The sequence below is a fragment of the Lissotriton vulgaris genome, chromosome 5, assembly GCF_964263255.1.
Source record: "Lissotriton vulgaris chromosome 5, aLisVul1.2, whole genome shotgun sequence".
In the NCBI taxonomy this organism is placed as follows: Eukaryota; Metazoa; Chordata; class Amphibia; order Caudata; family Salamandridae; genus Lissotriton; species Lissotriton vulgaris.
The window spans coordinates 1,179,087,672-1,179,107,787 of record NC_141693.1 but is presented as its reverse complement, the minus strand read 5'-3'; the positions used below and the strand labels follow the sequence as shown (position 1 = coordinate 1,179,107,787).

Sequence of the window (20,116 nt, the reverse complement as noted above, 5' to 3'; positions counted from 1 at the left end):
AAGTGGGTGGAAAAGAAACCCAAAACGAAATCCCATAATTTGAGGGTGACGTTATAATTCTCCCCTCTGCTTTACCTCCCCTTACCTGTCCCCTTCGCTTCCTTCCCCTCCTGCCATGGTATGCCCCGTTTAGAACCCTGAGGGAGAGCTTGTGTTAGAACGTTGAGAACCGGCGTTGCAAGTTGGTGGGCCTGGGGACACAGGATGTACATGAATAAGTTGGATCTTCTTTCTTACCTGTGTGTCGTTATCCATACTTACAATATCTGGTGGCTTCAGACGGGATCCTGCGCAGTGGACAGTGTAGAGTCTACACCCCTGAAAATGTATCCCGCCTGTTGTCTTGCAGCGGACGGTAATTAGGACAGTAAGGAAGTTATTTCCAGCAGTCGTAATCTAACACTTTGAGATGCATCAGTATTACTATGCTTTTACTCATAGGTAATGATTATAGCAGTAACTGTATTATCAGGGTAAGTGTTATGATATATACCTTAAGTATTACTTTACATGTTGGGTTATCTTGCATTGTCCATCTACAGTCTATTGCTTGCTACTCATGTTTTGGAAGCTTGACTTAGAAATATTAATTGAATCTTTCATACAGATTTTCATTGGAGTTAACTTTTCACAAGTTTCTCAGTCTATTTTATTTTTTGGTTAAGTGAAACATATGAGGTAGAACCTTCCCTGATCTGCAATTTTATTTTTATTAATTTCCTGCTTCAAGTTGCCCAGTGTTCCACGTTCCATGGCTGCAGTCAGTATGAATCAGCCTGCTCAATTTTTGAATGATATAGGGGAACCAGAGTTGCCGTGGCGTAGATGGATAATGAAAAAAAATCTTATCTAGTTGCCATTGGAGGGAAAAAACCCTCATCTATCTGTAAGCAGCACATTTTGTTACATAAGCTGGGAGTGCAGGGAAGGAAGGTTTATGAAGACATTGCCCACAAAGCCTTGCACTCCTCCTCTCCTTGCTACCTGGCGAATAAACTGAAACTCTCTGGAGGCTCTAGACCATCACGTAATGCGGAAAATTTACTGCTTGAACCCGCCCACTTTCAAGAAGGTAAGATCGATGGCCCAATCCTTTTCAAGCAACGCAGTGCGAATCTGGAATTCACTTCCTCCGCAGCTCCGGACCACCACCTCCTCCCAGGCCTTCAAAACTGACCTCAAAGTTCTCCTCCTTCAAAGACACTTCCAAATGTAATTCACACCCTCTCTGCTATCTGAAGGAAGACCCTCCATTATAGAGAATCCTTTTCTCCATGACTTTGGAAGTGCCTTTCCAGTGTGTTCTGCCATTCATTGCAGTATTATCCTTCTTCCTGTGTTTGGTACTCTTTTGTAACATGCACACGTCACTTTTCTCTTGTAACACACTGTTTGCTACCTCTTACATTTTGTTTGCTTTAGATACTTGCACAAGTGCCACCATTGACTACATAATGTTTGTTCTTGTGTTTGAGTGTCTGCTATATATTGCAGTATTATACCTCTACTTGTACTTTGTATGCTTTTGTAACCTGCACACATGTCGCTTTTCCTCCTGTAATGCACCGTTTGCTACCTCTTGTATTTTGTTTGCTAACAATTGTCACTTTTGCCTCATGTACTGTAACGTTTGCTTTTGTAATTTGTTCACTTATAATGTTCTCCTCATGTATCAGATCTGTTCCTTTTGCAAAGCGCTCTGACACCTTCGGGTAAAGTCCGCGCTATATAAAAAAGCATAACATAAATAAATTAAATAAATAAACATGTCTGGGGACAGATGTTTATCAAACCACATTAGAAAAGTTAGAGAGTCACTTTAAGGAAACAACTAATGTGGTATTGGAGAGTACACATTTTTAACAGGTCTCAAGCATTTAGTGAAAAAGTTGCCATATATATATATATATAACAATACTTAAAAAACTTTCTGCAACCTGTGAATTAGGCATGATTACAGATTCCCCCTTAATTGACCAATTGGTTAAGTGTACTAACGACCATAAGGTACAGGAAAAACTGTTATTGTTAAAGCCTAATCTAACTGAAGCTATAAATGTAGCAAAAAGCATTGAACATACAGCTTTGTGTGTAAAAAAGGAGATGAAATTAACCACTTACCCACAAAAAAACAATGGGTATGTGTACATCCAAAAAGAAGTTGAAGAAGTATGTAAGATAAAAAATTAACAGTTGCCACACAACAGCAAAACCAGGAGGAAACTAAAATGTTTTAGGTGTGGGAGCAATAAACATTTAGCTAATAGCCCTAGATGTCCTAAATGAGGAGTCATATGTAGGAAATGTAACAAAAGGGGTCACTTTGCTAAAGGCTTTATAGAAGGTGATAAGAGTGTCAATGTTATTGGACCAAATTATGAAGATGAGATTGGGGAAAATAAAAGATTTCTTTTTCAAGTAAAATGTTTTGAAACAGATGCGAAAACCAATTATCCCACATGTGACATATTGTTGGATGGTGTAAAGATGAGTATATTTGCTGACTCATGACACCATACACACTGATTGACAGTAGGACTTTCCATGAAAGAATGCAGGGAAAGGACTACACATTAGAACCAGCTGGAATCAAACCAGGGGGGTTCAAGCGAGAACCTTTACCATTGGAGAGCATGATCAAGGTGAGGATATCTTTCAAAGACAGACACACAGTAGGGAAGGTTTACCTCACTAAACAAGGTTGAAGCTTGTTTGGGTGGAATCACCAGAAAGACCTAGGGCCAGATATAGGTAAATAGCATTTAGCGCTTCGTAAATACTGAATTTTACTCATTCGGTATTTACAAATCGGTAAATGCTATGTAGGTATTTTTACCGATTAATTTACCGAATCTGTAAAATTCGGTAAATGCCATTGATTCCTATGGGCTTTGAAGCCCATATGAACCAATGGCAATTACCGAATCGGTAAATACCGATTCTGTAAAATTACCTAATTGACAAGGGGGACAGGGTGTCACTTTGACAGCCTGTTGCACCCCTGATTCAGGCTTATGTGCCATGTGATACACATACGTGCCCTTAGGGCATGTCTGTGTGCCACATGGCACAGGTGTACATGCACAGATGTGCATGTACACAGGAATTCGTTATTTACCATGTAATAGTATTACATGGTAAATAACAAATTCTTAGGGGCCTATGGCACTGTTTCCAGTGCCACCTACATTTTGATTTACTGATTCAGTAAATTTACTGAATCGGTATTTTACAGAATCGGTAAATTTACCGAATCAGTAAATTTACCGATTCTGTAAAAGTTTGGGCCCCTACATCTCAATCACCAAATACCGATCGGTAACGGCCGAAATCGGCCGTTACCGACCGGTATTTGGTGACCTACATCTGGCCCCTAGACATAAAACTGGACCCTATCAATAAAGAACACATTTTACTTCTTGATAGAAGAGGAGTAGGGAAACAGATCTGTGATGAATTCCCAGGTGTGTTCACTGAGAAGTTAAGTTCACTTAAAGATGTTGCTCACAAAATATAATTGAAACCCACAGCTGTACCAGTCATACACAAAACTAGGCCAGTTCCATTGACGATGCAGGCACCTTTAAAACGATTTAGACAAACTGGTAGAGCAAGGGGTCATAGGAGAGACTGAGTGCACCGATTGTCTTTCCCTTATCATTTTGAGTTCCCAGACAGGTACCCCCTGGCACAGTTAAATGAAATGCTCAGTCTCATATATGATGATAAATGATTTAGTGTGCTTGACCTATCTCAGGCGTATCACCAAGTTGTTCTGTACACGAGCCAGGACTTACGATCAAGAGAGATAAGTGCAAAATTGGGGTTACCTCTGTAAAATACATGGGACATACCATATCCAATGAGGAAATCAAACCTATACTTAATTTGGTAGAAGTGATAAAGAATGCCCCTATTCCCTCTGCCAGGGATGAAATCAATAATTTTTATGATTGGCGGAATATATGTCCAAATATGTGAAAAAAGTCATATCAAGTAGAACCCATGAGAGCATTATTATAGAAAGGTACTGACTTTGAATAGAGAGAGAAACACATTGAATCTTTTGAAAGTGTTAAACTAGCCATTATCAAAGCCTCCAGCATAGGAAACTTTAATGTGAAATCTAAAACTGTGCTAACCATGGATGCTAGCAACAAAGGTTTAGGAGTGACCTTTTCCTAAATGGGGAATGGTTCAGAGAGGATTATAGCATTCACCTTCAGGGCGTTAAGAAATGCTGACCTCAGCTACAATACTGTGGAGAAAGATGCTTTGGCTTGATTTTGGGTAATTAACCACTTGAAATTTTACCTGTGAGGCTTATCCTTCCACCTTAGAACAGACCATAGACCGCTAATTTTATTTTTTTCAGAAACGAGATAGAGATAGAGAGTTTTTTCAGAAACGAGATAGAGACACACATTTTCAGTTGGATTTTTGGGTTGCAGTTTTTCCATTTCAAAATGAAATATGTTCCTGTGGAGAAAAATCTGATAGTGAACTATTTGTCTAGGATGCCCATCCAACAGTACTAAGAGGATACCTTCAATCAAGCTAATACTATCTTAGCTATACCCGTTCCAGCCATTATATGATGAATGGGTTGAGTGCATGATAAAAGATACAACGTTGGGTGCTGTGAAAGCGAAAGTAGTGAATGGTTGGCCCCAGAAATGCAATAACCTACCTGCAGAGTTGCAATCTTTTTGGAACTTAAGACATGAGTTATTGGTGGATGGTGACCTTATTCTCAGGTCCAGAAAATGGATACCTCCACTAGGTCAAACAGAATGTATTGTTGACCTGGTCCATGAAGGCCACCATGGGAGGAGCTTAACCAAGAAGAGAGTCAGGGTGAATTACTGGTTTCCTTACATGGAATCTATGGTGTAGAGCAAAGGTAGAGATTGCTATGCGTGCAGTGTGAGTGATTAGTCCAAATGGGCGCATAAAACCTCACTTCAGCCCATTACTGTGCCTCCCTGTCCGTGGGACAAATTGGTACAGGATATTGTAGGTCCCATCAATGACTTGGGTGTACAAAACAGGTATTTATTGTTCTTAGTTGATTACTATCCTCACTGGATTTCATTAAGCTGTATTAATAACATCAATACTAAAAGCTTAATAGCATTTCTGTCAGAGACTTTTACCTCAGAAGGGATACCCTATACTCTCATCACAGATAATCGGGCAAGTTCTGTTCTGAAGAAATGAAGGCATTCATTGCTGATTTGTCAATTCAACATGTTGAAATTCCACTATATTGTCCTAAAGCCAATGGGTTAGTGGAACGTTGCAACAGAATGTTGAAGGAATCTTTGCAGTTAGCTATTGCGGGATGGAAACCTCTGGCACAGACAGTCAAAGGCATGTTGTGATCCTACCACACCACTCCTAACAGTGTAATTGGAGTATCTCCTTTCGAGATCCAGGGAGGGAGGAAACCAGGTACTAAACTGGTCCCTAAATGGTTATTTAATGACATAGGAGTGGAGAAGGAGCAGGGGAGCATCAAAAGAAAATGGCTCTACACCAAGACAAGTACAAGAAGTGGTATGATGATACGTGGGGTGTGAGGAACCAGGAGTTGAACGAGGGGCAACGGGTGCTTGTCAAAAGACCTATTAACAGTCAGAACAAATTCACAAGTTCTATGAAACAGAGAGGATCAAGCAAGTGAAAAAGAATGAAGTAATTTTGGATAGTGGCCGCATGTGGAGCATGGATAGGTCGGTTGACTGTCCCCCTAAGCTCATACCCCAAGGATCATCTCCGTCCATCTCTAGAAGGGATTAGGAGGAGAAAAGGCAAAGTTGTCCTCCCACTTGGCAAAAAGATTATGTAATACACTAAAAATGATGTGTTTCCCTTTAGGACTATATTGAGACTCTTATGCTCTCAACTGAAATGTTATTGTTCCTGCCTCTACCAAATTACCGTTATTACCATTAGAGCAATTACTCATCCCTGCTTGGGGCTTTTTAGGTCTCGCCTCTCAATGCGCAGGCGCATTGAAGAGGCGAGACTATAGCGTCTTAAACAGACTTTACCTAACTGGGCGATTTGGTGCTGTGCCCGTGGCTTTTAGGTCAATGCGCAAGCGCATTGACCTAAAATGCGCGTGCACATCACCAAATCGCCGTCTGTTCACTCAGCCGCACTCCTCCCACACCTTTGAAGTGAAGCTTAGCTTCACTTCAAAGGTATCCGTCCCCCCGCCCCCTCCTTCACACGTCTCACGGCCGGCAGGCCGGCTCGTATTTCTCCTCCCTCCCTCGCCTCCCTCCCTCAGCACTGACAACGCGAAAGATTTACCTCCATAAATCTTAGCTTGGTCGGGTCCGTTTTGTTTTTTGCTTTATTTGTTCTTTGCCATTCTTGTTATTGTGTTCAGGTCCTCCGAAAACCCTCATCTCCTTCCTCTCAGCTGTCAGAAAACAGTGGTCAACGCACTTAGTTTATCACGTGGCCTGGACTATGGCAACTCTTTACTTGGGTGCTCTTCCTTATGTTGTAAAACAGTTTCAAATTGCGCAGAGCACAACAGCCTTTCTGCTTAAACTTCCTTGTTATTCTCCAGCATCTGCACGTCTTTTCTTGCTTGCATTGGCTTCCGCTTTAGCTGCTGTTTGTATTTAAAGGCCTCTGATTCTCTCATCGAGCTTTCTATGGCACTAGACCGAATTACATTCCAGACAAACTTTAGATCTACTCTTCCGTGTGCATTATTAAGCTTACCTGCTGAGAATTTTCATCTATTCCTTGAAATTCTCAGGACTAGAGTAAGAGGTTGTGACTAATTCTTCTTGGACCCCCAAATTATGGAATGAACTCCCTTCTGTTCTTCACTAGGAAAGTAGTTTATCAGTGTTCTGATACAACCTGAAAGCCCATCTGTTTCCATAGGGCAGCAAACTATGATTTCTGTTCTCTCTTCTCCATTTTTGTTTTCTCTTCGTGCCAGAACACCCTTCTGGGTAATTTGCTTAATACAACTTCTCAATCAATCTTTAGTTTTTCTGTAGTCTATTTTCGTGTATTGCTTGCTTAAATTGTAAAATAATGCTTATTGGAGTGGTAGTGAAAATGTGGAAATAGTTTTTATAAATCTGATTTAAATCTGAGTCAAGGTGAGTGTAGAAAGTGTGACAGGTTGTCAGACCTGAACAGGGAGCGAAGAGCAGCCCTGCAAAATGTTTTATGTCAACCACATAAACCACCAAACGAGTGAGTTCAGCAGGAAACTTTAACTCTACCCATAAAGATTTTTGGAAGTTCTTAACTCAAGAACATATGTATATATATTGTTTTATTGGGAAAATCCTTTTACTGTACATGTTTCTCAACTATTTTGGTTTAAAAAGATTTTTTCAATCACCACATCCACCACCATTTCACCACCGCATCCACCACCACCACATCCACCATCACATCCACATCCACCATGACATCCACCGCCACATCCACCACCGCATCCACTACCACATCCACCACCACCACATCCACCACCGCCACATCCACCACTGCCACATCCACCACCGCCACATCCACCACCACATCCACCACCACCACATCCACCACCACCACCACATCCACCGCATCCACCACCACCACATCCACCACCACATCCACCACCACATCCACCACTTTCACCGCATCCACCACCACCGCATCTACCACCACCGCATCCACCACCACCACATCCACCACCACATCCACCACCTCATCCACCACCTCATCCACCACCTCATCCACCACCTCATCCACCACCGCATCCACCACCACCACATCCACCACCACCGCATCCACCACCACCACCACCACATCCACTACAACCACCACCCCATCCACCACCACCGCATCCACCACCACCACCGCATCCAACACATCCACCGCATCCACCACCACCACATCCACCGCACCCACCACCACATCCACCATCACCACCACATCCACATCCACTACAACCACCACCCCATCCACCACCACTGCATCCACCACCACCACCGCATCCACCACATCCACCGCATCCACCACACCACATCCACCATCACATCCACCACCACATCCACCACCACATCCACCACCACATCCACCACCACATCCACATCCACCACCACCACATCCACCACCACTTCACCACCGCATCCACCACCACCACATCCACCATCACACCCACATCCACCATGACATCCACCGCCACATCCACCACCGCATCCACCACCACATCCACCACCACCACATCCACCACTGCCACATCCACCACCACCACATCCACCACCGCCACATCCACCACCACATCCACCACCACCACCGCATCCACCACCACATCCACCACCACATCCACAACCACATCCACCACCACATCCACCACTTCCACTGTATCCACCACCACCACATCCACCACCACCACCACCACATCCACCACCGCATCCACCACCACCACATCCACCACCACATCCACCACCTCATCCACCACCTCATCCACCACCACCACATCCACCACACCCACCACCATCACTTCCACCACCACATCCACTACCACTTTCACCACATCCACAACCAGCACATCCACCACCACCGCATCCACCACATCACCACCACATCCACCATCACATCCACCACCCCCACCACCACCACATCCACCATCCCATCCACCATCACCTCCACATCCACCATGACATCCACCGCCACATCCACCACCACATACACCACATCCACCACCACATACACCACATCCACCACCACATCCACCACATCCACCACCACATACACCACATCCACCACCACATCCACCACCACCACACCCACCACCACTACATCCACCACCACATCCACTACAACCAACACCACTGCATCCACCACCACCACCGCATTCACCACCGCATCCACCACCACATCCACCACCACCACCGCATCCACCACCGCATCCACCACCACATCCACCACCACATCCACCACCACATCCACCACCACGACCACATCCACCATCACATCCACCATCACATCCACCACCACCACCACATCCACCGCATCCACCACCACATCCACCACCACATCCACCACCGCATCCACCACCACCACCACATCCACCACCACATCCACCACTTCCACCGCATCCACCACCACCGCATCCACCCCCACCGCATCCACCACCACCGCATCAACCACCACCACATCCACCACCGCATCCACCACCACCACATCCACCACCACCGCATCCACCACCACCACCACACCCACCACCACATCCACTACAACCACCACCGCATCCACCACCACCACCACATCCACCGCATCCACCACCACCACATCCACCGCATCCACCACCACATCCACCATCACCACCACATCCACCACCACATGCACAACAACCACCACTCCATCATCCACCACCGCATCCACCACATCCACCGCATCCACCACCACCACATCCACCGCATCCACCATCACATCCACCACCACATCCACCACCACATCCAACACCACATCCACCACCACATCCACCACCACCACATCCACCACCACTTCACCACCGCATCCACCACCACCACATCCACCATCACACCCACATCCACCATGACATCCACCACCACATCCACCACTGCATCCACCACCACATCCACCACCGCCACATCCACCACCACCACATCCACCACCACCACATCCACCACCGCCACATCCACCACCACCACTGCATCCACCACCACATCCACCACCACATCCACAACCACATCCACCACCACATCCACCACTTCCACCGCATCCACCACCACATCCACCACCACCACCACATCCACCACTGCATCCACCACCACCACATCCACCACCACATCCACCACCTCATCCACCACCTCATCCACCACCGCATCCACCACCACCACATCCACCACACCCACCACCATCACTTCCACCACCACATCCACCACCACTTTCACCACATCCACAACCACCACATCCACCACCACCACATCCACCACATCACCACCACATCCACCATCACCACCACATCCACCATCACATCCACCACCCCCACCACCACCACATCCACCATCACATCCACCATCACCTCCACATCCACCATGACATCCACCATCACCACCACATCCACCATCACATCCACCACCCCCACCACCACCACATCCACCATCACATCCACCATCACCTCCACATCCACCATGACATCCACCATCACCTCCACATCCACCATGACATCCACCGCCACATCCACCACCACATACACCACATCCACCACCACATCCACCACATCCACCACCACCGCATCTACCACCACCGCATAAACCACCACCACCACACCCACCACCACTACATCCACCACCACATCCACTACAACCACCACCACCGCATCCACCACCACCACCGCATCCACCACCGCATCCACCACCACATCCACCACCACCGCATCCACCACCACATCCACCACCACATCCACCACCACCACCATCACATCCACCATGTTATGTTATGTTATGTTATGTTAGTGCTATTTGTATTGCGCACGGCTGCTCCAGCGAAGGAGCGTCCCGGCGCACCGACAAGGTGGCGAACACAACACAACTGGGGAACAGAAATAATTATTAAGAAATTGGGGAGTGAAGGATTTAACAAAGCTCAGAAAATAAATGAGTTTTAGTGGCCTTGCGGAAGGCAACCACCACATCCACCGCATCCACCACCACATCCACCACCACATCCACCACCACATCCACCACTTCCACCGCATCCACCACCACCACCACCACATCCACCACCGCATCCACCACCACCACATCCACCACCACATCCACCACCTCATCCACCACCACTACATCCACCACACCCACCACCATCACTTCCAACACCACCGCATCCACCATCACCACCACATCCACCATCACATCCACCATCACATCCACCACCACCACCACATCCACCACCACATCCACCACCACATCCACCATCACCTCCACATCCACCATGAAATCCACCACCACCACATCCACCACCACCACATCCACCACCATCACATCCACCATCACATCCACCACCACATCCACCACCACATCCACCACCACATCCACCATCACCTCCACATCCACCATGAAATCCACCACCACATCCACCACCACATCCACCACCACCACATCCACCACCACCACATCCACCACCACTTCCACCGCATCCACCACCACCACATCCACCACCACATCCACTACCACATCCACCACTTCCACCGCATCCACCACCACCACATCCACCACCACCACCACATCCACCACTGCATCCACCACCACCACATCCACCACCACATCCAACACCACATCCACCACCACCTCATCCACCACCTCATCCACCACCGCATCCACCACCACCACCGCATCCACCACCACCACCACATCCACCATCACATCCACCATCACATCCACCACCACATCCACCACCACATCCACCGCATCCACCACCACCACATCCACCACCACCACCACCACATCCACCACCGCATCCACCACCACCACATCCACCACCACATCCACCACCACATCCACCACCACCTCATCCACCACCTCATCCACCACCGCATCCACCACCACTACATCCACCACACCCACCACCATCACTTCCACCACCACCGCATCCACCATCACCACCACATCCACCATCACATCCACCATCACATCCACCACCACCACCACATCCACCACCACATCCACCACCACATCCACCATCACCTCCACATCCACCATGAAATCCACCACCACATCCACCACCACATCCACCACCACTTCCACCGCATCCACCACCACCACATCCACCGCATCCACCACCACCACATCCACCACCACATCCACCACCACCACCACATCCACCACTGCATCCACCACCACCACATCCACCAGCACATCCACCACCTCATCCGCCACCTCATCCGCCACCGCATCCACCGCAACCACATCCACCACACCCACCACCACATCCACCACCACATCCACCACATCCACAACCACCACATCCACCACCACCACATCCAGCACATCCACCACATCACCACCACATCCACCACCTCCACCACATCCACCACCACCACCACATCCACCACCACATCCACCCCACATCCACCACCATCACCACCACATCCACCATTACCACCACCACCACATCCACCACCACCATATCCCCCAGATCCACCACCACCACATCTATATGTGTGTGGCTCTGTGTGTGTGTAGGTGCAAATGCAATGTTCTTGGATTTTCGTCACAATAAAATACACTGAACATAATCTTCACAAAAGTTATTTACAAACGTTTAAGCTATTGCCATTATACATTACAATAACTTTTATTTAAGTATTAATTATTTACAAAATTAAAAGCCATTGTTATTTGTAATATCAAGACATCTAAGTCACGTAAATACAACACACATTGCATTACAAATGCTATAGGTGTCACATTTGCAAAAGTTAAAACTATTGACATTGTAACTGACAAAGCTATTAATTTTGCTACTTTCAAAACCAACCCATAAATAAAAAAAGTGTCATTTACAATACCAATAGCTCAAACTTTCCTAATGCGAGACCTATTGCATTTCCAATGCTTGTTTTGAATCCTTGTTATGTATGCCTACTCTTTCCAGTATGTTTTGCTCTCTAATGTTTCACTCTTGCTTAAGCAGAGATATGTGTTAAAATCCTTCCTTCAGTTTTACCTCTTCTCACCTGTCCCCTCCCCTTCCTTTCCCTCCTGCCTTGGTATGCCCCGTTTAGAACTCTGAGGGAGAGCTTGGATTAGAACGTTGAGAACCGGCGTTGCGGGTTAGCGAGCCTGGGGACACTGGATGTACTTCAATAATTTCGATCTTCTTTTTCACCTGTGTGTCATTGTCCAAACTTGCAACAGATGTCCAACCAGGAGAGTGACCACACATTCACCACATACACATTCTAGAATTATATGGCACACATCCTATAGGTTTCAGTTATATAATACCATTAAGAGTTCTTTACCCTGCCCACCCACAGAACTGTTGACTCTTTTGTTGTATTTCCCCAAGCCTGGGTTGCCGTGTACTTTGTGTCACCAGTGGTGTAATGTACAATGATGTGCGCCCCCTCCCCCCCACCCCCACAGAATGTGATGGCGCCTTATGTCACAAATCTCACAGATATTTATTGGCCTTGAGCTGGTTGCGGAGGACCCAGTAAAGGATTGCCCCCTACCCTACGCCGCAGGGGCCTTTGTTATTCCCCTGTGTGTTACACGATCTATCGGGCACGCCTTCCAGGAAGTCAACACTAGTTTTTGATGCTCGGGTTACACACAGGCAGGATCAGTGGTCATTACAGTACCCCACTGTGTTGTCTTACCAGCTTTAAATATCCCCCAGTGTGGCTGTCCAGGAACGCGTGCCATGTTGAAACAGGCCGGGGTTTAACCTTCAGTGAGTGACAAGAGGCTCAGAATGAATGTACACATGGAGACAGCGGAGGGACACGGGCGGGAGGGGCTGGACAAAGATAGCATAGAGATCTCCACTGTTCACGGGTAGAGGCCTCCCAAAATAACGTAACAGAGGAAGGTGGACGTGGGTAAACCAGGGAGTCTGCGGGCCGAGCCGAGCCAGAGTGTGGCGTGGCCAAAGAGCCAAGGCACGAGGAAGCTATCCAAAGAAATGGCATGTTACCACTGCAACAAAATGTTTGGAAAGTACATAATATATGTTGGGTTAAGTACATGTAATGTAAATAATATATTGCGGCTGTTTTAGAAAAAAGAGAGAACATTATACCCAGTCCAATAAAAGAGCAACACATGTTTTATATTTCCAACAGCACTTAAAATGCTGGGATTTTCAATTCCATACATAAAATGTTTACGTCAATACCACTCGTTCCAGAAGGAAACGTTTTGTTGGTTAAAAACCAGGGTAGACTTAGGGTGTCACACATGTTTTTTTTGGCAGCAATACTCATTATTGACCTTTACAACCAACGACTCAAGTAAATTAAACTGCAAGTCAAGCAAAAGCATTCTCACTTACATGCTCTTACAGAAGTTGGGTCCCACGCCTTTCATAACTGTGCAAAACTCCAAAAGGTTTTTTTGGGACCTGCTTTAACTGCAATGAGTCTGTAAACAACCAACACATATTTCTGAAAGTTATTGGTAGCAGCCTTTCTTGTCAGGGCTGGCTCTGACACCAGTTCACTGACAGAGTTCTCGGGTCTTTCGGGCGTGGGAATCTCCCAAGACCCCATCACTTTGTGCCTTATCACAGACGTTGTGAAAGCAGCTGGGCGGTAAATGGCAATCTGTGATGTCATAGTGACTGTGGGGCATATTAGCAAGGGCACTATCGCCGCTTTAGCAGGACTTTTTCCCGCTAAAGCGGCAATAATTTTAAAGCCCTATCAGCAAGCTGTTGCTAACAGCAGTTAGCGACAGCTTTTAGGCGATAGCGACCGGTTTGGGGCCCACTTTGCATGTCAGCGCTATTTACCGCTAATGACTTGCAAAGTGGGCGTACCCAACCTGTTAGCGACTGAAAGCAGTCGCTAACACAGCTATCACCTATTAGCAAGACAGGCTGTGCGATTAAAAAAGTCACTCTAAGAGCGATTATCGCCAGAACCTAACGCCTGCTCAGACCATGACTTAACCTGTATATCCAATGGGAGGTGGATATTCAGGTTAAGTCCATATTAGCGTTAATGCCTGAATATCGCTGGATTTCCAGCGATATTCACGCATTGAGCCGATATCGGCGGATATTTTATCGCATTAGAGATAAACGTTGCTAAATGCATGTTATTTCTGCAATAATATCCGGCGATAAAAAAAAATGCGCTGAGCGCATTTAGCAATAAATATCGCTATTTGTTGCTATTATGCCGCTCTGTTCGGTTGCAGTGTGGTGACGTGTTGGAAAGAAGAGAAGAAGGTCCATGACTCTATTATGGGATCCTCACCCCGCACATCCCCAGGGCCACTACCTGTCCCCAGGGAAACCCAATTCCTTACTTGAGCACCTGTTTATTTCTCCATCCTTTCTGACACCCCAGCTAAGTGAGATTTATTTTTAAAAAGCAGTGGCATTGAAATAAGCCTAAAACGGGTATTGTGGGGTGCTCGGTATCAAGAAGCGCTGTCAGGTGCCAAATTCTTAGAAGCATTGACCTAGACAGTACCCCTACTCACACACCTAACCTTTCACCCACTCCTAGTGCTGGAAGTGGAAAAACTTTACTCCTGGAACCCATACATTAGGGGCGCAAGTGTAGCAATAAAAGGGAGGTGGAGTCATGAGGGGCAGAGTCATGAAAAGCAGTCTCACAGTCAACTAATACAGTAAAGACTGTGCCACCAAGAAGTTGGCAACAAGGAGAAACCCAGCAGTTGATTTGTTCTGGCTTAATTGATTGCAGGGGCTACATTTTCAAATACCCTTTGGGGTTAAGGCACATGCTGCAGAGAGGTTTGTGTGCCCCATAAGTCTCTGGGAATCATAATAATGGTAAGATAACTCTGGTAGTTAATGCACTCGGTGAAGAGGTCTGTGTTTTGTGAAGTCACAGTTTTGACGCATTAGAGTAGCAGAGTGTTAACCCCTTGTGTGCTTTGGACGGCCCCTGGCCGTCCGACGTCACGGCGGGCGGGCATGTGCGGAGGACGGCCTGGGGTCGTCCAATCTCCACCCACTCAATAAAACGCCCGCACAGCACAAAAATTAGTGCAGCGCGAAACAGGTTAATGGTTCTACTGCAAAGCACACCGTGTAACATGCAGAAGACAGATTTTTATTTTATATAGACAGGTAAGTGGATTACTACTTTTCATACATGATCCTTTTAATACTTGGAGTTTATAAATTACAATCCTTCTAGTATAAAATGGTAAGCAGCGATCTGCATGCAAACTGCAAGACCTTTTTAGAACCTTGTTGTTTTTTTTCAACTGTTGTTATTGATGGGTACTGAAAAGGGTAAGTGGTGCTACAATAAGTTTACACAGGCTGCAATGGCAGGCCTGTAGTTACAGTTTGAATGGTCTCCCATGGGTGGCCAAATACATGCTTCAGCCCATGGGGGACCTCTGGAATACCTGTGCCCTTGGTACCTTACTACCATATACTAGGGACTGACAAGGGTTCCTCAGTATCCAATCTGGGAGGTACCTAAGTGCTAAACATAATAATTTAAGGTAGAAAGCAGAGATACTGGGCGTCCTGATTAGCAGGATCCCAGTCAGACTAGTCCGAAACCATCACAGCACTAGGCAAGAAGTGGGGGTAACCATGCAGAAGGATCCTACCTTTCTACACTTGCATATCAATGTATGATGTGTGTGTGTGATGTAAACACTCAGACACCCTACATTGGGATGAGTAGTGCTATAAAAGAATTACATTTAAAAAAAATAGTTAATGCTATTTAATTGCTATTCATGTTAATACTCATACTGACCGATATACCTGACATTCTTACAGAACTTTAATATCTCTTATAAACAGTTATTAAACATAGTCAAAAGCTTGCCCCCAAATCTTAGTTTCTCTTAAGTACCTGTTAAGTGATAACAAGCTGTGCACATTTGTTTCCCCTCCATTGCATTGGTGTCTAGGCTTTAAGTTCCAGACAGCACCCAGCCAGGACTACATTCAAACAAAAGGGGGGCTGATGGCCCCTTAAAAATAGCCTTTGTTTTAGGCCCAACTGGAATTTAAAGTAAGAAATCCCCCTTGCTGCCTGCATGTAGCAGCTCCAAACAGAAACAGTCAACATACAGGCGCTGCAGAAGTGAGGAATGCCCACACTCACACTTGCGACCTTGATACAAGCAGCATGGCCTTCCTCAGAGAAACATAAATGTGAGACATGAGCAAAAATATCAAAACAAAATTTAGTTTGTAAAAGAGAAGTGGCTTACAATTTCTAAAGTAGGAAGGAGAAATTAATTATTCAGGCCTTATATGAAAAACAAAAAACCTTTGTTACAGAATAAATGGGAAGTCAAAACTTGATTTTAGTCTATCGAATGTGAAAAACCGTGGCACTATTCACAGATAACCTTTGATGGATCACAGTCAGGTAAAAGTTGGTAGTTTGTCCCGGTAATAAACTTTATCTTTAGACAGACAGCATTTTTGGAGGTTAAACATCTCAACTGGGACAAGACTGCAGTCAGACATGGATGGATTCTCTTCATTTTGTAGTCACTCAAATGTCATGGTCAAAAGGCATTACTTTAGCGTGGTGAAACTGATAAAATGTAGATGGGGCGGGGTTAAATCTTTATTTAGGTGGATTAGCACCGTGTCCCAGTCCTCCATAGATGGAAATTGTTCAAAGGCGCAATTTTACATACATTTTTGTAGCTTCTTTTATGGTGCTCCAAACGTCTCCGTATTTTCAGAAAAGGCTTCTTGGACAACAGGCCACAAGTGCAAACTGTAGGAACGCACCCCCCACAACTGCAGACAAGATCCACAGACAAATGTCCAGTTACAACTGGTTAAAGGAATTACCCGACAGCATCTCCAACGCTCTGGCTCTGCAGAGCCTTCTCCACTTCCTAGACACAGGAATGAGGAAGAGTTTCACATAGGCGGGCATAAGAAATGTTTAGTTGCAACTGTTGTGTTGGTTTCCTCGTAGATAGAAGCAGCAACTCCAGGCAATATGACCTTTAGAATTTAACAGCCCAAAGAGAAAAGTCCCACCTGACAGACAGCCTTCCTGAAAGGGCCTGTCCCCTGTGTCCTCAGGAGTCAACAAGTGTCAATGAGAACTACACCTAGGCCTAGATAAACGCCCCTTTGATTCCAGAGATTCAAGTTCATAGCGGTGAACATCATTCAGAGCAGCATGAAAGGGCATCTTCAGACCTTTGCCTGTGCAGAGCAGTTCTCATGCATTTGTTTAACATTTGTGGGTGGCTGTTATTCTAAAATGGCCTTGATCTTCTCAGAATCCATCTGAATCCCTTGATCGGAAATGAGAAATCAAGAATAGATTATCGGTTGATCTCCAAAAATAAATGTTTCTGTCTTAGTATGCAATAATTATTTTTTCTGTAAAAGGACAGTTTCTCTCACATGAAGTTCTGAACTTGGCGATGTCCAACATGTCAGTGAATACTAAGATATTGTCCAGATAAATAAGGACATATGTCACGCATCTCTGAATACATCATTTGTTAGATATTGGAAGGGAGCCATGGCTTTATATCAGCCAAACGATATAACTAGGCAGTCATAATGCACACATTTGGGACTGAGGTGCATCTACCATTTTTGGTCCTTACCAGACTAAAGGCACATTGGATATCTAACTTTGCAAATGCAATGACCATCTTGACTCAATGAAGTAGAACCAGAATAAGGAGTAGAGGATGAGTACTGCAGATTGCAACTGTGCTTAGGTCTCTATAGTTCACACTTGGTTGATACTCACCATCTGGTTTAGGAATGAAAAATATTGGCACCTCTGCAGGCAAAGCCGAATGGCAAGTGAATCCCTTGGTGAGAATTTCTTCTAGGTATTCTTTCAATACTGCATCTTCTTTATTTGTGAGTGGGTAAATGCTGCCATGACGTATTTACACCTGAGGCAGCCGATCAGTGGCACAATGATAAATATGATAAGATTAGCCCTCTTGAAATTCTGTATATGCTTGTGGGACATAATTAGCTATCTTTTTGCCGGGAGAAGACTGTCAGTGACTAGCAAAACTTTATCTCAGATCAAAGTCAGCAGTTTTACCAATAATATTCAAATCTGAGAGTTATTTATTCTGATATTAAACGTTAATGATTCAATATGCCCATAGTCTGCCTCTACTATCAGTGATTTGGTTTCTCTTTGTATATCAACAGATACCAAATGAGTTCCATCAATGCCTAAAGTGAAATAAACCAAATTAATCTTTTGAAGAGGGATCTTTTTTTGAGTATAGCAGAACTTGTCAGTAAATAACCAGAGGCTCAAGGCTGATTGCTGCTGTTGCTTGCCAAGGCCCTATGGGTATAGTAATAGCTATGGGACTAACACTGGTTTCATTAGTAAGCTCACCTGGGGTTTGTTGTTCACAGGTAAGAACTCTAGTTTTCCTAAAGTAATGGAAAAATCTTCACCAATTGGTGTTTCTTCCCATAATAAAATCACAGTCCTTATGTTCTTCAATCTTGTTTTTTCCTGGAAAGAATCTTTCATATGGAGCCAATCTACATAGGTTCACCTCAAGACTTTTAATTATTTTGTGATTCCATTGTATATGCAGGAAAAACCTATCAGGAACATCATCTCTTCACACTGCACCAAGACTGCTGCTGACCTTCACCTTGACGTGCGAAATCAATAAATGAGTCACATTTGATAGGTCGATTAACAACCAATGAAAGGGTATCTGTTGGAAATTGGGTTGCTGGTTGTGTGACCAGCACAAGTAATAGTTCATCAATTGTCCTCAGTGGGAACTAAACACCCCATTGTAGCGCTTGACTCTCACAAGATAGTGAGGCAGTGCAATCTAAGGTCCTCTCAAGGGATCTGGTGTGGGCTAGTTATCACCAATCACTGGCACGCATGAACAACACTCAATAAATGATTGTCCAGTCAGTACTTTTCTTTAGAAAAAGGAGAAGTACATTTATGACTCTCACATCACTAAATACTTCACAATAATTTACAAATATACATAGGCAGCTGGAACCTACCATAGATGACATTGTGTAGTCACTGGTGACCCCCTAGAGGGTAAGTAGGTAAGTAAGTTCTGTTTTTATAAAACGCATGAATGCCAAGGCGTCTTAGCACTAGGGAGTGGTATAACCAATCAGAAGGGACAGGGATGCAAATACTTAGACCCCTAAGCAAATAGCAGAGTCTTCAAAATTTTCTGAACCCTTGCCTACTAGTTTGAGACCACATTGGGAATGGCATTGTGTTCCACAACTTACCGGCCAAGTGGAAAAAAATTCCCCCCCCCCCTCTTTTGACATCTTGGCCCTGGGGATGACCAACAATCAAGCAGTGGATGATCTAAGATTGCGTCGAGGAACATACACCCTAAATAACTTATGGAAATCAACGGGGCCAGATCCATGGAGT

The 20,116-nt window shown here is 45.4% G+C and overlaps 1 protein-coding gene across 1 annotated transcript in view; it reads right to left on the bottom strand.

Moving 5' to 3' along the window:
* LOC147712219 (uncharacterized) overlaps positions 1–18,359 on the bottom strand; it is a 97,787-nt gene extending 79,428 nt beyond the window's left edge. The window contains exon 1 of the mRNA XM_086919600.1: positions 18,312–18,359. Coding sequence (XP_086775726.1) covers positions 18,312–18,359 — 48 coding nt within the window. The remainder of the gene's footprint in view (positions 1–18,311) is intronic.
* Positions 18,360–20,116: the final 1,757 nt, after the last annotated feature.